Source organism: Paramormyrops kingsleyae, chromosome 16 (genome assembly GCF_048594095.1).
Source record: "Paramormyrops kingsleyae isolate MSU_618 chromosome 16, PKINGS_0.4, whole genome shotgun sequence".
Lineage (NCBI taxonomy): Eukaryota > Metazoa > Chordata > Actinopteri > Osteoglossiformes > Mormyridae > Paramormyrops > Paramormyrops kingsleyae.
In genome coordinates, this window is record NC_132812.1 from 13,875,087 (window position 1) to 13,901,217 (window position 26,131).

At 41.9% G+C, this 26,131-nt stretch overlaps 2 protein-coding genes across 5 annotated transcripts in view; both read right to left on the reverse strand.

Moving 5' to 3' along the window:
* The window catches only part of cerkl (CERK like autophagy regulator), a 37,279-nt gene extending 23,156 nt beyond the window's left edge, over positions 1-14,123 (reverse strand). For 2 of the 4 annotated variants that reach the window (XM_023801696.2, XM_023801695.2), the window contains exons 1-2: positions 13,588-14,122; positions 2,912-3,145 (exon numbers count right to left, since the gene is read on the reverse strand). In XM_023801696.2, the coding sequence (XP_023657464.2) occupies positions 2,912-3,145; positions 13,588-13,948 (595 nt within the window). In that variant the 5' untranslated portion in view covers positions 13,949-14,122. Of the gene's footprint in view, positions 1-2,911; positions 3,146-13,587 lie in introns of all 4 variants that reach the window. The other 2 variants (XM_023801697.2, XM_023801698.2) reach the window with 2 other exon arrangements.
* Positions 14,124-16,453: 2,330 nt separating this feature from the next.
* On the reverse strand, positions 16,454-19,791 carry neurod1 (neuronal differentiation 1). Its single transcript, XM_023801699.2, has 2 exons — positions 19,629-19,791; positions 16,454-18,722 (listed from the first exon to the last, which is right to left on the reverse strand). The coding sequence occupies exon 2, from the start codon at positions 18,711-18,713 to the stop codon at positions 17,664-17,666; it is 1,050 nt and encodes a 349-aa protein (XP_023657467.1). The 5' UTR covers positions 18,714-18,722; positions 19,629-19,791; the 3' UTR covers positions 16,454-17,663.
* Positions 19,792-26,131: the final 6,340 nt, after the last annotated feature.

A 26,131-nucleotide genomic window follows, 5' to 3' on the forward strand; every position in this document is an offset into this window, starting at 1 on the left:
TGCAACACGGCGCCCACGTGAGGCTATCAGAAGAAAGTCGTGCATTGTACAGGTGGTACTATTGTATGGGCCGTGATCCACGCACGTTCGGGCTGCCGTCCGGCCCGGCCTGGCCTAGTTTAATCTGCCCAGTCCGCACTGAGCTGAGCCACGGCCGGTGGCTCATGTGTCAGGGCCCATCTCATGCCCTGTCAGGGCGATTTTTCAACACCGGCGCAACTGGAATCCATTTTTAAAGAGGAGAAGCTGGGGTATTCTTTGCGCAGGCTGCGTACCTTTTGTACTGGGTGTCAGCCCCAGTCCACCCTCCATTGTGAGCCCTCATTTGAGGGGTCCCTGGGAATCGCGGGTTAGGGTCCACCGGGAAGCTGGGACAGGTGAGGGCAGCCCCCCCCCCCCGCCACCCCTCCGCGGGACTCAGAGTCGGTCCCGTCGACTTAACAGCACATAAAACAACAGACGTGATCCTCCCACCCAAACAAAGGGGAACCACAACCTTTATTTACCATTGTTGCTGGCTGATCAAGGTATAATTTCGGTGGCCATTCATGCGCGCCGACATGCGACGGCTACGCATTTCCCAGGTCGCCTAATGTGGGAAACTAATGTAGTGCAAGATAGCAGCATGTCTTTGTTAATCGCCGCCTGATTGTTTCAAGAAAATGGCCAGATAATTATGATGGCAGCCGAACGGGGAGCAGACGGGGGTTCACGCCATCGCGCACACGCGGAGGTAAACTGCCGTCATCAATCTGCCTCCCGAACTTTCATAATCTCTTCTTCTTTTCTGGGGAGTTTGGGAGCACACTCAGGGGGCTGGTTTTCATCGACAGAAGCACAGAACGATGCGCAAGGAGCATGAAAAATGAGGACTCGTAAATAGTTACCCTTGGTAGCCATTTTTAGTAGTCAAAAGCCACAGCTTTAACGCCACTGAATAAATAGTAAATAAAATTAGAGAATATTAATAACAGACAAGGTGAACATAAGGACTAGTGATCTAACTCTTAAATATAGAATAACTAGTCAGTGTCTAATTGTTTTAGTAAAAATGAAATGCATTGCCCCTATATTATATAAAATCACTCTCCAACTTGTCCTTCATTTGCCCTGAAGGCAGGTTATCTTAATTATGCTAATGAACCCATGCAAACACTGAAGTTGTGCAGACCAGCGTGAAGAAGGGTTTCTCCTAAAATTTAGCCCAGCTAGGGAGAAGATACGTGGTCCCATGGATTGACCCCACTGAGCCCCCAGTGCAGAGCAACACTGAAACATGGGGGTGGTGGTTTGTGTGTCTGTGTGTGTGTGTCTATGGGGGGGGGGGGGGGGGGATCGTGCCTGGTACCAGTGTGCAGGTGACGAGCGTGTTAAAACACGGAGGGTGACATCACCAGCAGCCGCTGTGTGTCCAATCTGGAGGATTAGGCGCCTTTGTTACTTGAGTGGGCCCAGGATTATAAGAAGACATCATCACAAATATCCCATCATCCAACAGGTTACGCCTGCTCATTCCTGCAGCGGGGGTCCCATCCCTAATTCCACCCCCCTCACCTTTTTCCGTTCCTACACTAGGTATTACACACATGCCGTGTCACCGGGTATGCCACGCTCACAGGCGGGTTTTTACGGCTATTTCCAGATTACCCTGGAGAGAGGCGGGGTCTGGAGGAAGTGCCGCGATGTCTTGACACAGGGATTAGTGGAGATTACAGGCCCTGGCTAATGCGGTCGAGCGCTCACCCTGTTTTACCATGATTGAGAATGTTCCGTCGATCTGCTGACAGCATAAGACCTTCTGTAATTTTACAAATGTCTTCCCGGGCAGTGGCTTCCGACAGCAACATGAAGAAGCCCTGCCCCCCCTCACCGAAAGCCGAAAGCCGGGAACTCTGGGAGAACGGCTGGGTAATCAGGCACAGCCCTGAGTCCCGCTCGTCCCCCAATGTCCCGCTCATCCTGGCAGCCACAACGGCACAAGGGGGACAGATAATTACAAACGGCAGGGGGGCGTCCGGGAGCAGCCTGTTCCCTGGATGCGCTCCCGCCGCACCCCTGTGGCCGATGGCCCCGCCCCACGATGGGAGCCCTACGCTGGGCCGGCCCGGAGGACACAGCGGGCCGTATGCTGCCCATCACAGCCCCCAGTGTCGCATGCCCTGCCAGTGCATCAGTCACCGGGCCTGCCGGGTAAAGTGCCCACCCCCCCTCCCCCCACAGCTGCTTTTTTAAACTGACAGATGCCCCTTTGGTTCACAGTCAGAACGTCAATAAACAGAGAGGCAGTGGGGGGACTGAGGCAGAGACTGGTACACTAAGTAAAGCACTGACTAGTACACTGATTAATGCAGAAACTGGCAGACTTAACACAGTGACTGGTACACTGCATAATGCAGTGACTGTTACACTGATTAGTGCAGTGACTGGCACACTGATTAGTGCAATGACTGGTGCATTGATTAGTGCAGAAACTGGTACACTGATTAATGCAGAGACTGAAAGACTAGTTAATACAGTGACTGGTGCACTGAGAAATGCAGTGACTAGTATTGTGACTGATACACTGATTAGTATAATGACTGGTGTTCAGGTTGATACAGTGACTGGTAGATTAGTTAATATAGTGACTGGTATACAGATTAACACAGTGGTTCATACACTGATTAAGACAGAAATGGTATTGAATGATGGTGATTACTCAGTTCCTGGTCTATTGCAGGGGAGCTACAAAACGGTCCCATTTCCCCCAGTTGCCTGTTCATACTACATGCTCAACACTGTGTATGTAATCTGTTTGGCATAAACCAGACATATTCTGCATCTTAGGGGGGTCGTTTCATGTAACATGGATCTCATGCACCCCCCCCCCCCCCCCAACCCCACGGGCGCCACCTTCTGGTGAGGTTCTTACCACTCAAAAGGTCCTTCAGGTGCCTGAACCAGACCTCGCAGTGGTCGGCGCTGAGGTTGTTCAGGTGCATGGGCCGCTCCTTCAGCTTGGCCCCCTTCCTGACGCAGCAGAAGAGCGTGAGGCCCAGGAGGGTGCCGCCCCACTGCTGACCCACCGAGCGGCGCCGTTTCACTTTCACGGCGAACACATTCCGCAGCTCCACATGCTCCTCCCGCCTCCACGAGCCTGACTCCCCTGCGAAGAACACAAGGCGACCAATCAGAGACTCTGCTTATTATATGTGCATGTGTGTACATTAGTATGTACATTATGTCAATCACGCATCTCACGGCTCCCTGCCATCCTCTCACATCCTTCCTATGGTAAATTCACTGATCTAGCAGACATTATTTCAAAAGGCAGGGTCAGCCAGTCCCTGGAGCAACTGGGGGTTAAGGGTCTTGACCAGGGCCCCAATGGTGAAATCGCTCAGCTGACACTGAACTGGTAACCTTCCGATCACTGGCACAGTGCCCCGTCCTACCGAGCCACACAGCAGGAATAAAGGCATTCAAAGAGTAAAGACACAGTAAGTGCAGCGGAATAAAAAAGAAAGTCTTGAACACTTTGATAACCATAATCTAAAGTGACAGGGAGAGGCCTAATCCATGCGCTGAACAGATATACAGGTATCTCAATCAGAGGCACAGCCAGTACTGGGGGGGGGGGGGCTGATTTGCAGACTTACTGTGAGCCTTCACTCCCCAAGACCCCCCACTAGCAATTTTGCCTATGGCCCCAAAGATCTCTCATTCTATTTTCATTTGTTCCTTCCACCTACTGTGCGTAAGTTACCTGAGGTGACCATTTGGAATGAAGTGTTAACCATTAACTTCAAAAAACGGAAGTATTAATAGTCGGGGTCTTAAGCGGAGATGAGAGGGGACTGGGAATTACCCATGACAAGAAATAACCTGCCATCAGGAGAACAGCAGAGGTTGTAGTAAGGGGGCTGCCCGCTAAAGATAGCAAAGTTATCGCACGGAGGCCATGAAGTACAAAGTAAAAAGCTACAAGTTAAATATGATCTTGAAGATTTCTTAGATGGCCATCACCATGTAGCCTGCTGGATTGATCTCAGTTTGCAGGAGACCCTGGATTGGGTTCATTATCGTGCAGACTCCATCTGAAAATGCCATCTCCTTTAAATGTCTCCCTGTTCATAAGGAGCACATGCCAGCCCCAGCTACGGCTCAATTAAGAACATCCTGCCTGCAGAGCCTCTTATCCAAGCATGTCTTCATACAGGATCCTCCCTTTGAGGCCACGTTTCCCTGCAGACCCACACTATTCACTAGGTGTGCCTCAGGCACTAGTTCTAGGACCCATTCATTCTACTGGTATCACGTTCCGTAAACGCCACTGTATGCAGAACCTTCCCATCAGGGGTGCTCTTCTCCACTCTCCCCAATTTTCCCCTCATATAGACCCCCCCCCCCCCCCCCCCCATCTCCCCACCCTTCATTAGGCGTATCCTGGCCGCATCGCTGTGTTTCAGAACATTAACTGTCTTTTCACATGACTGAGCAAGATACCCGACACCATCTGTTCATGCTCTGGGTTTAGCTGTACTCCTGGATATCAAGCTATTTATTTAACGGTGTGGCCCCTTCCTATCGTGGTCTACACAAAAAGGAGTCAATTTAATTACAGGGAATAAAGGTAATCTCCCCGGATGAAGCTTTTTCCGTCGGTAGGGACGAGCGGGCAAGCCGCCCCACGCCGACACGCACGGCCTATGGGGGAGCGGGGACAACACTCTTGGAGGGGAGGGGGGGGGGTTAGGGTTGCTCCCCCTCCCCTCCGGCACTACAGTAAGCCGGGATCCTGTCTGAATCAATCTTGGCACATCTGCCTGACGTGGACCGTAAACAGGATTAGAGCAGGTTTTATCTGCTTGACGCTAATTGTGTTCGCAGTTTCTGCACATGTCCAGAGTTACAGACGTGCTGCCGTCGGGGCGCGGGGCCTTTCACGCCCTTTTCCTGCATTTCGGGGTATTACAGGCGCTGGCTTTGCTCCCCCCGAACCGCGTGCGCGGTGTTTAGTACTTGGACCTAATTTATGAGCTCGTCCCCTCAATAAAGGGGAGTAAGATCTGATTTCGACACACCCCACGCTGAGCAGAATTATAGTCAGTAATGAACCAGCACTGAACCGGTGCTACAGAGTCACCTCCTGAATCATCCTTATTATTGTTGTTCATCATGCAAACAGGTGCATTCACCATCATTGCCACTTCTTAGTGCTTTGTCTATAATTTGTTTAATCCAATTATTGCATTTAATTAACTATTTGCAGCATACAAATTCAAATTTAATTGCTCCACCACAGTATAATCTCGGTGCAATCTTGTTTTTATTTTCCAGGTTTTGCCACAAAAGGTTTTCTCTTATCCTGTTTACTATGTTGCGCTACTGAGCAATCATGGAAAGAGTGTTACCACTAATATCTTACATTATGCTAATCATATAACCAAGTGTTTATCTTGCAGTTTTAATGCTAATTATTTTCTGCAATTCTTTCTAATTTCTCGCCTTTCTGCTGCCCTAACTAATGCATGCAGAATTTTCTCCAGATTCCACACTGCCGATCCCCTCCTACCTGATCGATGGTTTAATATTGATAATCATCCACTTAGCCTCACACTTTAAATCAGTTTTTTTTTCTGGTGGACTACTTAATATTAACCGCTATTGTGTGGAAAAAGGGCTGGATTTGTGTCTTATGGTCTTTAGGCATTTTTTGAACCTTTTTAATGGGACTGTACATTAAAACAATGGTTACTATAGCGAGACATATGGCAATCCTTAATAACTTCAATTACTGTACTTTGTAATGTGGCTACAGGGGGGAGCTCAATTCAATATTACACCCCCCACCCCATTGTTCTATTCAAAGTAAAGGAGTAAATTCAATGAAATATGAACTTAATGAGGAAAACATCCCCTGTGAAAAATCCTTTTGGACGTATTATGGTGGTACCAATATGTTCATTACCAAAATATGCCCCTTTCAATCACATTCAACAAATTTAAGTGTGAAGATGCGTGCCAACTTCTGAACAATATTTGTTTCCATAAAGATGGAAGGTAACACCTCGCAGAATATCATTCGCTCCGGCACAACTTCCATTTATGCTACATAATCTTTTAATCAGGCATAAATTCTGGCAGGCAGAGCGGAATCCGTCAGTTTATTGGCACCCGCTCCTTCGGTAAGTTTCTGCGGCCTATGAAGACAGAGGTTTAATTTGATTTCATTTGAAGCATAATTTGATTCATTTTCATATGCTTCAGGGACCCTGCTTCTAGCGAATGTTTCCTGGAGCTGATCGTTAGAATGCTCCTGCTAAATCCCCACGTCTGCTAGCGCCTCACATGGATATCAATCACGATGCCGCTTTACGGTCGCAGGACGGCGGCTTTTGGTCAGGGAGATGGAGCGGCCCTTCCAGTCGCCTGGTAATTCCGCCTTTATATGCATTGCGGTTGGCTTGGAAACCGCGCTTTTCACACCAGCCAGACCGGAGGGCCCTTTTTGGCCGTGCAAAACAGGCAGGTGTGCAGGCAGCTCGGTTCGGCTCTTGTTGCCACGTCAGAGCCGACACCTCCCCCACCCCCCCTTCCTTGGCTTTCTGGTGCATAGGGTGCCGTGGGCTCTCTGGATGAGCGAGATGTGGAAACCCAATCCCAGAGACCGCCCAGTATGAGGCTCCGGGCAAACTGGTCCCATTTGTACGCAAGCTGGTCCATATGTCTCGGGTCAAAGCTGTCGCAGATACAACGGCCTCAACTGTCCCATCCGATGACATGCAGGGTCTAACCACACCTGTCTTTCTCATTCTCTCCTCCCTTACTCTGCTCATCGTTGCCCAAAGCACATTCTACGCCCTACCAAACTGTACTTGACGTATTCATGTTCACTGCTGTTTATTGGCCTACATATCGCAACAGATGTTGATGAAATGGCCCAATATAATTTAGAGTAAGCTTATACATTTTTTATGCATAATTTCAGGTTTCCAACGTGGTGTGGGTGCAGCACACTTCAGTCTGTGCTGTAAGCAAACATTCACAGCCAGGCGATTGACGATGTTCTGCACATCGCAAATCACCCATTAGATTTATGGTTCATTGGAATAGAAAAGCCCTCTTTATGCAGAATTTATTTAAAGGGCTCGAATGCCACGACCCCCTGGCATCTGCAGCCGAAAAGAAAAAGCACGGTTGCTTTGACGCGAGCATTTTCCCTCCCCAGCCTGGTGTCGTTCCCTGGCGAAAAATGAGGCTGATTTAAAATGACACGATGGGAACAGCTCTCATTTGGTGCACAGTGAGAAGTCCCGAGATTAAATAAAACTGTGCAGTCTTCTAGAAAAGTTTATTGCTTCCAGATGGATACAAGCTTCCTCCCAGCATCACTCCGGCTTGCAGGAGACGTGGGGGGCGCCCTCATATCATCATGCAATTAATGAATGGACAAAGCGCATCAATTTCAAACCTCATCTCTGTCGGGGGAGGAGTCGAAAATACACAGCATGACCGCGCAGTCGATACGGAGGCGGGCAAAGGAATCATGATCCTCAACAAAAACAAGCAAATCATTCTGAACTTTGTAAGGATTAAACAAAAAAAATCCCTAAGTACAGTTCCAGTAGCTCAGTCCAAACTGCTACACGTGCATCACGAATGCAGGCATTTTTGCTGACCAAATATCTGCCTTATTGAAGGCAGGCAGGCAGGGTTTTTGTAAGGGTTAAAGTCCTCTTTGTTTCATCCCATCTGTGCCTGTAGTAGACACATACAGTGCTCTTGAAGATGAAACTAATACTGTATATTGAAAACTGTCCAAGCACAAAAGCCCTTTGCCAGCTGAGTGTACTGCTCTTTGCCCCATGTTGTGTGTGGCCATGTGGTTCTCAGTATGACGCCGAAGACCATATTTTCCACCTGTGCCTGCCGAGGCCCATGTGACTGACACGCCGCAATCCAATATTTACATTTTTATATTGCTGTTTACTAGGCCGCAGGAAGCAAACCAGAGAGGTGGTGGCCTTCCACGGCCATCGGTCCTTTTCCGTTAAGTCGTGAATTTAACATTGTTTATCCAACTTTATGATTTGGTGGGGGGGGGGGGGGATTGGGCGTCGGAGCACTAGCGAGGTCCACTCACATCGTGCTGCCGGGCTAATTAACTTTTTACTGTCGGGGCAACTGTGAAGCAAGCACGGTTTTCCGACTTAAATCCCTGATCCTGGGCCTCTGCTGTCGCCACGGTAATTAAACGCGGAGAGCGTCTTTGAGGGGCCGAACAGCCCGTCGTCCAAAGGTGGAACTGCCTCCTCCCCACGAGCGGCATTTGTCACTTGGGGTGTTTTAATTACGGGCGCACACCTGCCCCGGCGGGTCTCAACGCACAGTCTCAGGTGTTGCGGGGACAACGTTATGTGTTCCGACATAATGAGTGGTTATTGATGGCAATAAAGCCAGTGATTCCCCAGGAATAGCTACCGCTACAGATAGCCGGCCATTACGCTCCATAGCATCTGTTGCTTTGAGCCCCATCTCTAAATCACATGCTAATCCATAAAATAAAAATATTTTTAAAAAGTTAAATAATCACGCGCAAGTGAGAGATGCATATTACAATTTAATTACACATTTAATTTAATCTGAGCAGTTTTATTATGCATTAAACATATTTTGCTACATATCTTGGCAACATGTGGTAGTATGTAGCTGCCTACACATATTTTCTACACCAAATAAATAAAAGAGAAAATTAAATTGCTCACAGCAGTGGCACCGTGTGACTGACATTCACAGATAACATCCATGTTGAGTCCTTAGCAGCTTACGGGAGACAGGGTGACTGAATAATTTTTTTTTTTCACTTTCTGTGCTCACTGGGCAAAAAAAAGAAAAGAAAAACAAGATCAAATAACATCCGCAGTGCAATTAGTTCCTGAAATCCGAGTCTGACCAGCGGCGTAGATGAGGAGAAAGATGGCCTCATTAAACTGGCAAACCCCACAAACCTGCAGGAAGGATGTTCTGGAAGACCCGCATCTTCCATTAAAATACCTTATGAAGGCCATCAGACTCATCCATACAGACTCTGCACTTGTCAAATGCACATCAGCAGTTCACCTAAAAGCCATTCTGAATGACTGAATGGACTAAATGAAATTCAGTCAAGCTGCTTCCACTAGGTCCGCTAGACACCAGTATGTATCGTATTCATGGATAAAGCAGCGAGAGGAACACGCGTGTTAACAGCGAAAGGTCACGATCGTAAAATACGTTCCCTGAAAACATATGGACAAACTGCTGCCTGGGAAACTTATATAAGAAAATTTCCAGCGGGAAGTCCAGAAAAAAATCTTGATACGTGAAATGGTGAAATCTTAGCATGAATTTGTGATCATGAACAATTTAAAAACAATTTAGTCAGTTTTAGGCCAAACGTCATGTGACAGAATCATTTTATAAATGCAATTCACTGTAAAACTATTACATAAAGATCCCAGTGATTTATATAACCACCGCAGTTACACGTAGCACCGTGCTGACGGGCTCTTTCAACAAAATACATGATAATCTCTATTTATAGTCTGCAAAGATTTGCAGGCGGATTAAACAATAATCGGCTCAGTTTTTTCATTCTGCGTGATCAGTTGTTACATGAGCTTTGCGTGAGTCAACCTAAATTGACAAAACTGTCTGGGTTTGCAGAACCTTTGAAATACAAGCTAAATATCTGTAACTGTTAAAAGATCCAAATTTTCCCTTCTTGTGATATTGCTATAATGGGCTTATTTTGCGATATCGTTGATGTTATATAATAAGTTCTACACTGCTGTAAGCGCCTGATTTTGATTTCGCCTTGGGAAATTTCTATTCCGAACATCCCACTTTTCTCCAGTCATTTACTAATCTGTGAAAAGTACCACAGATTGGCATTCAGCAACAGAGGGCTGCTGCTGAAAGTCTGAGCCGCGCTCTCGATCCAGGATTGATCCGTTCGCGATCGAGTTCAAATCGGCTGCTGAAAAGCACAGGAAGCAACCAGCAGCTGACAGAAAGCCGAGCGCTCGCTCGTGTCCTCACCACAGCCAAACGGAAGCATGACTAATCTGCCGGCTCTTCCAAACACGCCAGAAGAAGCATTCGAATTTAATCAGGTCCTCTACCCGCACACAGAGCTAGCTGCAGGTTTGGGAATTCCACGGGTCACGAAAACACAACGCCTCCTACAATCCAAGCATCACACACAAAAGCTTCCTTTAACACTTACTACTTGCACCTAATCTTCTCAAATTAGCTTAGAAAGATGACACTGCCTTAGTCCCTTGAGATAGGGGGAAAAAACAATGCAACCACATTCATTCAAGTTTTTAAATATAAACACAATTCTACTCTTAATATATATAAAATATTAATGTTTTATTCATAGTAAATGCAGTGATACTTGACATTATCCATCCATCCATTTACTGAAACCACTTATCCCGTCCAGAGTCGCGGGATGTCCGCAGCCTATCCTGGAGGTTACATGGGTAAGGCAGCGAACAACCCAGGATGGGGCTACCTGACATTATTTTATTAGATAATTACATTAATATTAAATATAATTCCACTTGAATCAACATTTTCTATAGCCTCTAAAGAACTGATTCTTTATTTCAAGGTCATAATTTAACCATCCCACTTGACACAAACTGCACATGCCACGAGGGTCACTGTGATTTTCACTAAACATGAAGGACAGGCGACACGAGCAGGATAAGCCCTTCCCCAAGCGGAAGAGGGGCCTTATAGCCGTCAAACTGGGAGCTGTGGTGAATCCACGCCTCCCTGTCATGTTTTGGCAGTTTTGTGATAGCATTTGGTGAAGACCATGGGGGTACTAGATGGATGCTTTCTTTGTAATGAGAGTGCTGAGTTAATGGCGTTGGCTTACTCTCCTACAAAAACACTGTCCATAAAGCTTAAGCAAAATAAATCCGCGTTCGGGCCACGCAGCGCCTCTGCTACGGGGAATCGAGAAAACAGAACAATAAATGCCATCCTCCACAAGCACACGATGCACTTCAGCTACAGATTGTCTTACACGAGTCAGTTACCCTCCGCGACTGTGACAATATGCCATAAACCATAACGCTCAATGTATTTTTATGTCAGGTTTCGCCCTAGTTTATCATACTGTAATGATGATGGTTTATTGATGGCATATAGCAAACCCTACATCTGGATAACAACAAAATAACTCAATCCATGGACCAAATACGAATTAAAACTTAAAAATGCATAGAATTTAATCTTGTCTGCATTTTGCAACAACACATACATTGCTGTAAAAATAAAACACTTGATTAATTTCTGGAGAATTTCGAGCCTGTAAAATTCATCGATGTCAGCTCTTATGATATTGCCTGATTTTCTTCCTTCACATATTAACATTGCCGTTGTGTATAACACACAGTGACTCCTAATCATTTTGCTGAGTGTCATTGGCCTGGACATTCTGCTAACTGTCCACAAGTCTGGCAGATGCCGTACTTTAGGCTCACAACAGTTGGCTGGTGTCTCTTTTCAGCACATCTGTTACACAAGACTTTTGGCAATATGGTTCATTTCTTTTCTTTTGGGGTTCTGTTTCACACTACACATGTAAGCCGATTTTTTTCACAAATCAAGTTATATGTTAAAAGGGCCGGTGTTCCGGCACAATATGCTGCAAGACTAAGCAGACCCATTTACGGAATCTGGAAAAAGCACTCAAACTCCAATTAAAATAGCTAAAGACGTTGAAGCTTTAAAATCATCACCCTTCCACCAGTGTAAAAACTAAGTTGTCAAAAGAAAAATAATAACCCTTATTACTCAGAATGAAGAACTACTTTATTTCCACGGGGGGGGTGATACGGGGTGAGAGGCCAGTGGTCCAGGAAAACCAAAATAGGCCCTCACTCTGTTCTAGATATCGTTTTTTCCTTATAATCATTATTGATGACTCTTAATATTTATTTACTACAAATTTAATGAGTCTTTCAATTTCAAAAACAAATCAAAGACTTCAGAAAAAAATGTATGCTATCAACATACAATAGTGAAAGACGCCGCTTCAAAGGTTAAAGCAGAAGATGATGGCTTGTTGAAAATTGTTATACTGGTGCAAAAAAAATTAAATAAATAAATCCAGCCACTAAATTTAAGTATTGCTGCTGCAACGTCAACCAGTGGCTAAACCGAGTCTGTAAATCACAGAAATGGTTCATTAACAATCCCTAAATATCATACGTATTCTTGACACAAGAAGGTATCCCTTTATCCATCTATGTTTCTCAATGTGTGATGTTTTTATAAATTACAATATAATGGAATTTTGCAAGTCTACCATGCATACACACGGACTGATTGTCCTTCTGTTTTTAAATGCAAATAGTTCAATCACATGCAGTTAATTTATCAGCATGTGATGGTGACATTAAAGTAAATAATTTTATGAAGTGCTACCTGTAAGACCCCTGGAGATACCCCACTCAACCTGAGCATCTGTCCCAGTCTGCCGCCCACCCCCAGCCCTCCCAGGGGGCTCATTTCACATGCTGTCTCAGGGGCTACTTGCAAGCAGTGACAACTGACTCCCATTTCATTGCCCTGTATCAGTTGACAATCTCCTCAAAACGCAGTCAACCCACACAAAGGCCCAGATTCAGCTCACTCACCGTGGCCATTGTCCCCAACTTGGAGGGGCCGACTGAATAAGTGACGCATTGTTCCCATACATGAGCATTTTATACATTCCCACTACCAGAAAAAAAAAGAAAAAGGAACGCGATATGTGGTGTAACAATATTTGTGCAATAAAGGCCAAAGCAGCTGGGTGCACAAACACAAGTGTCAAGCTGCTAGTGGCAATGCAATCAGTACAACCTCTTCTCTTCGCTGACTTCATCCCCATAATCTAGCACTGAGCAAGCAGAAAACTACACCTGCCCTCCATAACACAATAATATGTAAGTATCCCCAATAATTTTTCACCCTTAGTGAACCCATCACACTCTTGGAGAACTGTACGCACATCCATATAATATGAGGCTAGTCTGTAGGTAAGCTTCTTGTGCAAATATTTAAATAAAGCAATCACTATCTTGCATAACATGATGGCGGGGGGGGGGGGGGAGAACTGGGCTTAGTGGTATATTTTGGGACGGTTTGTGTATATTCATATATTATGTGTTTATATATTCAGCTTCATTATGCAATTATTTATACTGCTTACAGTATAACTCTGTTATCCTAATTACAAATGAATCATAGTTATTTATTCTTAGCCCATGCCTATTTTTTTTAACACAACACGAATGCACACTTTTGTCTTTATGTGTTTACTGACCTGTATTTACTTAACTGTTCCCTTCACTCCATAGAAAATGCTAAAACTGAAAGAGTTTATTACATGTTAAATGACAGGGTTTTTTGTTATTTCACACATTTAGACCGCACCTTGCGGTGACAACGTCAAAAAATGGGGCGCGCTGCTATTTCGGTGTCACCGCTACGCCATCGGAGGAGGTCCGACGCACGCGAGAGCGTTGTCATGGAAACGACGGAAACTCCGCAACCCACCTGTAGGGGTCTCCGGCTCGATCGGAGTCCATATTACCCTCGTCGCCGTCAGCACTACGTCGCAACTCTTTTTTTCTATTTCAAATATCCCTTTTACTATCGCGTCTTCGGCGTTAAACGCAGCGCCTTTCCCCAAGGTCAGTGCCGAGGGCTTCCCGGTGCGCAGCCGAGGGATGGACACGGAACGATTCGATCGTTGCTGGCGTTGTGGATGTTGTTGATGCTGCTTGTGCTGTTTTCTCTTTTTCTTCCTTCCACGACTGCCTGTTTTCAAAGGAGACACCGGTTGCGTTTCTCGTAACTCCTCCTGGCTTTCCGACCACGCATGTCGATTTGTAGATTTTCGAGGGGACTCAAACATGATTCAGAAAAATCTGTAGCAAGCAAATTTCTTCCCGACAATCAGTGTTGTCGCATGAATTATCAGGTCAGCGCGTCCCCGTCATTCCCCGCTCCCGCATAGTTCTGCTGCGGAACTTCCTCTTCGGCCTACCCTGAGCGTCTTACAGCAACGCGCGTCCCCGCGAAAACGTCCGACCGTTCCGGTTACGCGCATCGCAACTGCCTGCTTACCTCGCACCTAATGACCCGTTATTTAATATCAAAGCTTAAATGTTTTCGGCAAGTGTGGCAGATTATGGTAACGCCAGCGCCATAATAAATGTGTTACACCGAATAGTAAAAGTAAATATATTGAAGTGTTTAAATAATATTGTCTGTGCTCTGTATGGGTGAAGTATGGGTGAATGCTATATTACTACTTAAAAATTAAAGTGAAAAATATCATTTGTCGCGTATATATGATTATCATTATCTAACATTAGTCAATAATAAAGAGAAAGAACTGAGAATCAAATTTCCGATAAATATGATAGATTTGAACGCTATCATCTGGAGCGTTTAAAGCTCCTGTTTAAATGTCAGGCTTTTTTAGGGATTACGATTATATCTGAGTACGTATGGGATAAACTTATGAAGTAATTCTGTAAGGGACCTAAATGCAGTGTGAGTAGTATTGATATTTTTAGACTCAACTGTCTACATAGCTCAACGTGTTATCAACATTGTTTGTTGATTGTTGTTTGTTATTGCGGTACCAATAGATGCTGCATGGATTTGTGCCTTGACAGGCCTACATTCATACGGTGTGATGATACTTTTAGCACCATGGACAGCTCTTGAATGAGGCGTTAGAGCGTGACCATACTGTACTTTATGCAGTGGAGTTTACAGCGGGACACCTGTCCTTCACACCAGTCACTTCATATTTTTCACATGAAGTTTCAGATCAAAACCCGAACATTGAGTGCATTGAAGTAAATACGAAAATTGCCATTCACGGAGGTTAAAAATCGAAACTGATACATGGAGCAAGTTCTGGGAATATGGTGAATAAGTGATAAGTTCGGTATGTTGTGATCGGGACGATCTAGTTGCTAATGGGTTAGTGGTACGAAAATGCAAATTGTTATTAAATAATGCGAGGGTCAAAATACGTTTGACAGGGAAAAAAATGTGTGTTCTGGGGTGTTTTAAGGAGCATAAATCAGCAGAATATGTTCCAGATATTGGCATTGACTCTATGGTATTTTCCCATCTGATGGAAGTACTGTGCTATGCAGTGAGTGTTCATGCATAAACAAGATAATTTTCATAAATTAAAATCTCCCCTGCAGAAGTAACATCTGTGCCTCCCTCGCTTTGCATAAAAGATGGTGGCATGCGGATGCCCCTCGACTGTCTACAGCAATCCATGGCGTTGAGAATAGCCGTTTATTTTGTCCTTGAGCTATTTATAAACATAAACTTACGTTAGAGGCGTATGCACTCTCTGGTTACCTTAGCTCATATACGCAATTGTCCTATTTAAACAGTTTATGTGTCACGTTAATCCCTTTCCGTATTATTGAAATCGGTGTCAGTGGTTGACAAGTACATTTGATTTCTTGATTTATTACGTCATTCAGAGAATCGCTTCCTAATGGTATTCGTTCTTCGGTGTCATTGATTCTCATTTTGCAGTATACATAAAAATATAAAATAACACGGATAAAATAAGTATACAAAAAGTCTTGTTTTAAGAGTTGAATTATTGATGGGAAGCATGCCCTATTATTGTGGCTTTAGGACTATGCGAGGGAAAGCGGAATATGCAAATATGATTTAAAGTACTGCCGTGGGGGGAACGAATGATGCCAAGTGCATATTCTCAGGATACTTAATTCGCATCTATCTTCAGCATACACGGTGGATGCAATCAAGGCAGTAGGTGAAAGTAAGCAGCGCTGAGAGTCAGTGTGCCTGAAAGGCACAGGTTGAAACAAGCGAGGGGTCGCCAAGTCGAGCCCCATGAATTCTGTTCAAGGACGTCATTAAGTCCTACTGTGTCAGTACCAAATACAGAGAAGCATACATTTCCTTTAAATTCATAAGCAGGACATACGACATAGTGCTTACTTTTATTGATTTTTGTTTCCTTCGGACTAATAGGCCATGGGTTGAATTATCTTGAGTTTTACTGACGGCAAATTCAGTAAATAAATAGCCAAATAAACACAAACATGCTTGTTCGTTTTTGCAGGTTTATTAGTAACATAAGAAATAGTTTTACTGTGCACATAGACCAAAGAAATATATATGAATGTCTGTTTAAGTTGAATAAATAAACTACGGTGTTCTTTCTGAATACTGAACCACCTGTCAATATTTATCAACAATTGGGAACACGATTTGGGAACACGAAGTAACTGTTACTATATCATTTACTTTGTCCAGTGTGCGCACTGGCGTTTTGTGTGTTTTTTTTTTTCAAACTATAATTTCATGTATTGTGAACTTCAAAATATATCCATAACAAATTCACACGTAAGTGGAAAAATTTTAATTATGGACTTTATTCTACAAATAATCATTCGCGCCTTTTATGAGCTATCAAAATAAAAACAATAATCCCATAGGAATTACGTACACTAAGAAATCACATCGAAGGAGAAATGTAACTTTTGACCAAATATTCAACACTATCTGCAATTTAAATAGATAAGAAATGCGTTGTAAGCCTCAATGCGATGTGGCATTACATCATATTGTACAAGTTAACAAACAAAAATACAATACAAATTTCATTAAGTTGAACCGGCATTACACCTCAAACAGCACTTATTCTGAACCGCATTTGTACATGCAATATCTATTGCGCTATATTACGTTTCTTATTCAAGTCCAGGGATTTCTTTCCAGAATCGAGGGGGACAGCTGTGATTACTGTCTAATTTGTACAGCTAAAAATAGGGCAACTAAACTTCAAGTGATAGTCAAGCGTTTTTTCTGTACATAGGGAATCACCCAGAAAAGATGACGCACTTTATAACTTCTAGGAAGCGTCTTAGCGTCCACCCATATAATTATTTTTTTTGATTCTTAAGGAAAACAGAAATTTAAAGAAAATTAGATGATTTGTGCAACCTTTTGCAACCTTGCTTGATTTTACAGTAAAAAAGTGCCAAGGCAACTTAACATATAACTGAGCACTTTCCCGCTGGTTAAATCATAGCATTATTACTACCATCATCACTGTTTCGTATAAACAAGACATACCTCTATTATTTTATAAAACATTGATGGAGTTGCATGGGATAAAATAGGAACTTGACCTTATAAAAGTTAATTAAGAATTCTGTACAAAATCACAGCAAAATAATTCAGTATGGAATAGACTAGTAGTAAAATGTAGTTGAAAAAAATATATATCTTTGTTAATTTTCTCGATTGGCCCATTATCTGTTTAAAAATTGCATAGTTTCCAAATTATTGCTTGTGATTTTGTTACATGGATGATATTATTATAACATTCGGAATACGACCACTTCGATTTCCCATTGTGACCGTCATATAGAAGCGCTATAGAGTATAATACATAAGGCGAACAGGAGTGTTCATTCCAACCTCACCTAAAGGCAGTAACAATAATAAATACGTACATAAGTTTAAGCATGTAATATTTGCACTTTTGCATCAGTGAAATCCAAATGCGTAAATGCTTTCAGACAGTCTTTAACAGTGTGTCACTGTACTCGTTAGTCGTGGAATATAGCATTCAGTTGCGCGTTCATGACTCTGTCATGGTGAGAATGTCCGTCATATGACATGATGTTTTCCATCGGTATCTCGCAACGCTGTGCGGAGCTCGCGTAAAGGGACGGGTGAGCCTGCGGTCCCGCCAGACCTGCCGCTGGGTAATGCATGGTGAAGGCGTAGTTCTTTTCGAACTCTGAAGACGGCTCGTGCTTGAATGAAAAGTTCCCGTTCACACTTAAAGGGGGGCTCAGAGGTCCGTCGAATGAGGGACTAGTGCAGTCTGTTAGTACAGATTCGAAAAACGGCTCCAGTGCGCTCCCGTAGGAATGCGGCTTGACGTGAAAAACGTGGGAGCTGTCCATTGTACCATATGGCGGGCTGGGAAGACCAGGGGTTTGATAAGAATAGGGATGAGTAGCAAAGGAAGCACTGGCTGTTTGCATATGAGGGGGTATGTCCTGACTCTGCTCTGGAAGAAAAGTTCTGGGGTTCAGCTGGAGACAACCTGCTACCAAATTAGTGGTTGGCTGTGATAATCCTTTGCATAGGGCCTGCACAAAGGACATCAAATCTGGACTCTTACCCGAACGTAGAATCTCAGAAAGAGCCCATATATAATTTTTAGCCAGCCTTAGTGTCTCTATTTTTGAGAGCTTCTGAGTTTTCGAGTAACACGGCACAACTTTACGCAAACTCTCGAGCGCATCGTTGAGCCCGTGCATGCGGTTCCTCTCCCGCGCGTTCGCCTTCATGCGTCTAATTTTAAACCTCTGGAGTCGAGCTTTTGTCATTTTCTTCTTCTTCGGCCCGCGTCTCTTGGGTTTCTGATCGTCGCCATCTTCCTCCTCATCTTCCTCGTCGTCGTCATCATCTTCGAGTCGGTTGAGGCCATCTACATCATCTACATCATCATCCTTGCCTATCTCCTCTTGGTCCTCATTCTTCTTTTCCATATCGTGCTCATCTTGGGAACTAAGACATTCATCAGTCCAATTTGAAGCACTCTGGGACTCCGGCATCATGCCCCCCTCTGTGTATGACTTGGTCATTCTCGCACGCTGTCAAAAAGATAGCAAAATTAACCATGAAGGTAATACTGCCTGCACATTTAGTCATCACAAAGCTTTTCTTATTTTTTTTAGATTAAAAAAATAATAATATAATTAATTCCAGTCTTGTTTTGAAAAACCAAACAAATATAATCCTGTGTATGGATTATTATCTGCTTAGCTTTTACAATAGCCTACTGTTATGTAACTGTGACCAAGGTATTAGCAGATCAAGCTCTTCAGAACTTCTGTGTACTACATCTACCAAACGTATTAAACCCGAATGACGGAAAGAAAGCCAACTACATGGTAAAGCGAGTGTGTATGTTAACATGATTTACAGAATCTATACTTATTAAAAACCGCGGTTACTAACTGATATATACTTATACATATATACATATAAGTTTTGGACATTACTTATTTTTGTTAATCGGAATAAAAGCGGTTGTGTTTGCGTTTGTTTGAAATCAAGCTGAAATTTCGTTTATACAGTAAACATGAAATAACAACAACAAATATAATAATAATAATAATAATAATAATAATAATAATAATGCCTGAAATTCCTATGAAGTATTACCACTTTAAAACAATAACCATGTGCTTTAGCAATTTCGTGCAACAATTGAATTCTCAATGGTTCCCCCGATACTGTAACAGGTAGCATATTCTCTTATCATTTATTACACACTTATGGACGACATGTTGTGTTTAGTACACAGTAATCTACTTGTACTTTAATTATTTTAATGATATTCAAATAAAATACGTTAACAATAATCAAAAAGAGCATCATGATTAATTCATTAATAAGGTACAGAACTCTGCCTCCTAGTTTTTTTGTGGGAATTATTAAATACACAACAAACATAGCAGTACTGTAGGCAACTCGACCTTTAACTTGATAAATACCTTTCTCCTGCAGAATGTCTTCTTATGTGAGTTGCATGCCCTTCCAGGTGTGTTAGAGGTCCTGCGAAGTCTGTTGTGACAGGCTGCTGTACGGATGCGCAGGTTATATAGCGGTGCTACTGATGCTGAGAGATGAGCATGTATACCTCTAGCCGCTGTTAATATCCTCGCACCAACGACTGTCAGGAAGCTCCACCTCTTTCTTCGGCACGCGCCATATGGTCAACTACGTCAGGCAAACGGCCCCAAGCGTCACGTGACAACTTCCATTTGTATTCAACAGAGCTCTCTATTCCATCCCTTTGTGGCCAAAAGAAAGTGGCCATCTGTCGCCAGTTAGAGACTCTGCGGACCTGTTTGTACCCGCAGGATGAATTAACCCTTTCACACACATATTCTCTTCTATAACAAAAACATACTGTAGGACTCATCCCATTGAACACACGTGCGGGTTTATGTGCATTGGCTACACGTTACATGCGTACAGTTTCCATGTACGGGCTCAAATTTACACTACCAGATTTGTTAACAACTTATGTATGATTGAGTATGAAACCTATGAGATTACACAGCAACTAGTAAACAGAGAGTGGACTTAATCAAGTTAATTTCCATTTACCCAAGTATAACCATGCATGCCTACACAATTTAATCAATAAAAATAACACCAACAAAATAACGGCGATTTGTACGATTATGATTATCAGGATGACGTTAAGTAGGATTTTAATGTTGATGCTATTTACGAAATAGGCCTAGACCGTGTCCTAAAATAACTTGCACAGGGCTACTGGGTCAGCCGACACTAAGCGTGGGTTTAAGCTTATTTGAAATAGTCCAGTGCTTATCTCTGGTAATCTTTCTAATTGCGCGTGCTATTGATTGAAGACAGTAGTTGTGTAGTCCGGACTGAGCCCCCAGTAATGAGTCTCTTCTTTTCAGACTGGGGGTCGGCACGCGAGCTGCACGCGCACAAACAAAAGCCTGTTTCACGGCTCGCTGGCCTCGTCCAGCGTTCAGAATCTACTGTTTTACATTGAGTTTGATATAATCCCTAAGAAAAATGACGGGGTGACCGTTGAACGGCCAGCAGGATAAATGGGGAAACCCAAGACAATAAGAAGAAAAAAACTTAATTGATTTCGGCCCATAACGGGGGAACAGTTGTGCTGGCGGTCGTTACTAACACAGCGATTGTCTTTGGTTATAATGAAATTTTAGCATGAACATAATTTTGCCTTTATTTAATCTGCTGAAAGACATGTCAATAGTCGCATCCATCTTCTGTCATAGGCGGTATAACTGGCCAAAATTCATCAACCACGTTATACCTTAACGGGATCAGATTAATAAATGTATTGCGTTTCTCTCTAACACAAAATCAGACCGTTTGATATCTCTTGGGAATGCTGTAATATCTTAATTAAAGTAAATGATGCCTACCGAACAATTGTTATTTTTATTTGGAATCATATATTTTTCTTGATTTTTAAGCTTTGTATTTCATTCCAGAGATGAAATTCTGGTTAAATAAAGTAGACAATAACATATTTTGAACATATTCACTGCAGAATTTTGATGCCTGGTGTTTCACGAGAAATAGCAAGAGTCTTTATATACGTTTGCTCAAGCTTGAAAAGTGTTGCCTTCCTCATGTTTACTCAGCTCTGATAAGTCTATATTTAACATCTGGTAATGGTCTGAGTCAAACGCACAGGGTGCAGGTCCGCAGGTTGAAAACCAGGTAACTGTGAAGTGGTCACAGAAACTCGGCGCCTCCTAGCTCTGGGGAAGGGCAGTTAATCTTTCTCATAAAACGACAAGTTTTGTTGATCAAACCCCCTTCCATCAGCAAAGCGCTGATTTGGAATGTTTGCCTTGTGCCAGCTCATGGTTACCGTACAATCCACGGCCGCCGTGGCGTTAAAGTATCGAAAAGAGAGATCAGTTCAGCACCACCGACAGCTACTCTCGACAGCAGCAGGGATCTTGAGGAAAATACATACATAAATACATACATACATAAACACAAATGACGACATATGACGATGACTATATACACACACGCGAATCAGTTTAGCTTCTTTACTTTCATTACCTCACATAACTACATTATTTCTCGTGCTTCAAGAGTTTCACATCAATCCAGCTTTTGATGTATTCTACAACTCCACAGGCTTTAACAGTAAATGCACACTAAAGTAGATCCAATGAAATAACTCATGAAAACAAATAAAAAATAATGTAGTACTACTAGGATGCCGAATGAGTCATGTTTTGCATTATTCTAATAACTTAATTAGTTTCAGTGCCTTATTTTAATAATTGTCCAAGTTATCAAGTTAAAATGGAAATCTTGCCTTTCACGAATGCATCTTACTTATAAAAAGTATATCCACAAGCACTTGATACGGACTGAAAACAGTAACGTTTTAAATGAACAAATACTAAAATGACTGAATAGCGATTAATTATTATATTGTTCAAAATCACTGATATTATTCAGTGATAAGGAATGGTTCATTATCAATAACCTATAGGGTGAATAATAATTACGATAGATTTTCAATAAGGTAAGAATATTATAAAAATGAAAGTGATGTGCAGAGATTTAACTTCAATAGGAAAATGAATTATTCCATATTTTAATATAAGTTTAATACTAATTATAATACATTTTAAAGGGTTTACAGCAAAAATGTAGATTCTGGCTCGTGCTGTACATGTTTTGCACTGAATTTTCCCCAGCAGTGGCAATGCGATTTAAATATTGATGATCTGACCTTTCATTTTCCTCCACCTAATCAAGTCATTTTCCCCAAACAGGAGACCGGTGCATCACCCCAATGCCTTTCCGCTTCAATAGGGAGTTAGATTAAATGAATTCAGCTTCCCATTTCACTGTTCTCTCATCGCACTAATTGCTTATGCAAAAATGCAGATTTGTATTAATTAGTTACTCTGCTGATTAGTTGTATGGTGTTTTCGCCTAATAAATCATACCAGTATAGAGGAACAGACAATATTTTGGCTCACGACCCAGATGTGGTTGAGGAATGAATATGGTTTTCATATTAAAAGCAAGATTTAGCAATAACGGCTTTGAATCGCAGGTAAAGCCACCTGCTGAATTTACGGACTGCTGAATATGTGTGGGCGCGCGCGAGGGTTTATGTGTATGTAGAGGGGGGATCAGATGTGCATTACATTGTGGGGACCAAGTGTTCCCACAATGTGATAAAAACCAGACGTTGTGGGGACAATTTTTTCGGTCCCCACATGGGGAAATTCAATTTTATAAATATCTGTGACTGCAATAAAAAACTACAAATGCCAAAAGTTTTGTATTTGTCTGGTTATTTATTGTTAAGGTTATAGCTAGGTAGGGGTTAAGGGTGTCATAGTTGTGATTAGGATTATGCCCATGGAAATGTATGGATGGTCCCCACAAAGATATAAGTACAGGTTTGTGTGTGTGTGAGCGCGCGCAGGGGCATGCTTATATATGATACATATTGATATATGAGTATGCATGTGTGTTACATGAACCATAGCGTAGGTTATGACTACTGGAAGTTTAATTAAAGCAATTAGTGCAAGAGACGGTATTAGGATTATTCATCTGTAAGTTAATACAAAAAGAGTAACGTTCTAAAATTCGCAATACTCAAGTTGAAAAAGATTGCTATAGAATATTTTATTATTTAATAAATTACTAAGACGTCAGTGAAAATGTACTTGCAGGTTTCTCTCTGAGGTCGATGGAAAATTGTATAAATTTGTTTTCTTTCCAGGATAAAAGCGCCACCTAGTGGTTGTTTTATTGCACGAAGTATACGAAAAAGTACATAGGCCTGCAAAATCTTCTATTCTACAATACACTGGAATATTTTAATAACCCGGTGAAAGAAATCCACCTCATATAATAGTTCGGCTCGATCTATTTTAATGCATAAACTTGTTCGTCATAATTAATAAAGTTTTCCAAAATGACTCATATTAAGCTAACAAAAATTTAAATTACTTAAAATTTAAAACTCGGTAGATTAGGCTATTTCTGACGGCAGCTTCAACCATATATAACTTTGCTCTGTCCAGTTGATCATATCTTCAAATAATATCTCATTATCATCAGATTTCATGGCTGATGAATCTTTGCATTAATAGTTTACAGCAACACAGCGAATAATATTTAGGTCGAGATTATTTAAATTTGAAACTTCATCATTTTTACATTTTATAATAATATGAATAATTAAAAAAAACATGTTTTAAATCAGGAAAGCCCATAAAATAAACTACATAAACTATAGGTTTACTGTAGTTACAACTCTAGCTAATAGAAAAGAAAAAAGTTGCCACTTACTAATCCAAATACGTATCATAACACCGCAGGCTATACCAACAAATTATAAGCAAAACTTTTTGAAAGGTATTTTGTCCGTTAAGACTTAAATGCGTAGGCCACATAAAATAATTGTAGTATTATGTAAACATGTTAACAATGGGAGGACGAAAGCATCACAAATTTCTGTATTTCACATTCTCCATAAAGATGGCATCCATCCATATATCATAATGTTAACTGTCCTTGGGGAAAATGGCAAAATAAATATTATGTTCCATGTAACACAATCTACCACCCCATCTGTTTTCATGGCGAACTATGAATTTTAATTAAAATCCCACTGAGACGCAGAGAAAGACAGCAAACGGACTTCAACTTTTATGAACAAGCAATAGGCCTACACCGCCACCAAGTTACCAAAAAGGGATCGTGAACTTATTTTCCAATGTATTTCCATTTCGTTGGTAAATGGATGGATGGATGTTTCCTTGTCTTCTTTAATTAACCCTACTTAAGATACGCTAAATTATAAAAGAGGCAAAATGACAGTATTCAGTAGTAGGACTTTCCCGATATTAAACTACATTGATTAGTAATTAAGGCAAACGTTTGGATGCTATTGCTGACTGCGGGAACATTTCTAGAAACTAGCGAAGAATTAATCAATTCCACACGTTGGGAAATTATATGGTGTCCTCTAGTGGGAAATACTTAACATTACAACAGCTTTTTTTCAAAGTCCTTTGTGCCATTTTGTTAGAAAGATGTTGATTTTATTTTTAATCAGGTGGCAATACTAAGAGAGTATTTAATAACAAACCATTATGAGTTTTGTTGCTGGTAGTATGTTTAATATAATTTTCTTAGTTAAATAATAAGGTAATTTGGGTCAAACTGGACCCACATTGACGAATCAGGCCTCACTTTAACAACACAATCTTTGCGGGACGTATAAATTTCACCGTGGTGACCCCATCTAAAGGTATTGTAAAGATGCACCGCAAAGAACATAAATCGACTTCACTGTCATATATTCATCGGTAGGCTTTAAAAATGTTAAATCGATAATGTCCCATGCTGTTATAGCCTGTGGTGTATTACAGTTACAGTCAAGAGGACAATGTTAATGCTAAAGAACAACTGTGTAAGGAAAGGAACCGTGTGTTTTTGGTTTGGGGGAGTAAGAATTAACGGGAGTTGTACTGGCCTGGGGCTTTACAGTGGCTAGAAGGAGTCGTAGCCTACCGAAGAACGGAGGAATTTTACACTGGAATATTTACGTTAAAGCTGTAGATACAGCTATAGGTAACAAAGTTATACTTGAAGCTAATTTGAATGAAGTAAATTTGCATTGTGTGGGTGTACCATGTACACCCAACCATTCCGTGGTAAACACCTAGCAGGTGACATCGTGGAAATTGTTACACAACATACATACTGTAGGTAGGCCTATATTAATAAAGTAAAAGAACAGATGGTTACACATGCTGCTAAACGCTTGGAGCCACAGCGCATTTGCCATTTCCCCCATCACACTTCAAACAGGACAGGAAGTCCTGAAACATTACATTGTACAAGCATGCATATACTATAACCGGATTTCCATAAGGATCAGTTATGATACACGAAATGTACGACAAATTTACAAATTTGATGCCACTCTGTTGCCAAAATGCATTTTTATTTTCATATTAATTGAAATTCATTGTACATGGATTAGTTTACTCTAAAATTTGTTTACAATATTACAGTTTACGATGCTAATAAATATAATGATACTAATTGTATTTTGCTGTTGTGGGTATTATTATGTCTGTTTACATTTAACATATGACGCATTTCTGGGTGGAGTGAAGACTCTCCGAAAGAATCCTACTGATATGAATAGAAACTCCTGCAGAGTGAAGTTATTAAAACACTGCGTATGACGAAAGCATATATGTAAACCGATATTTTATGGTTGAAAAGTAATCCATAAGTATGATGCCATCAACATTCACATATATTGGTCCACAATTATATCTGCCGGGTGAAAAATAACGGAATGAGACTAATGTCGATTATCTTTCTCAATATATGTCGTTGGTTACATTAAGCAACATTTATTATATGTGCACATATTATTATAGGCAGTAATATATATTACTAGGTCTAC

Bases quoted from the DNA above. Each gene is read 5' to 3' on its own strand.
- neurod1 (XM_023801699.2), bottom strand. From the start codon at position 18,713: ATGACCAAGTCATACACAGAGGGGGGCATGATGCCGGAGTCCCAGAGT.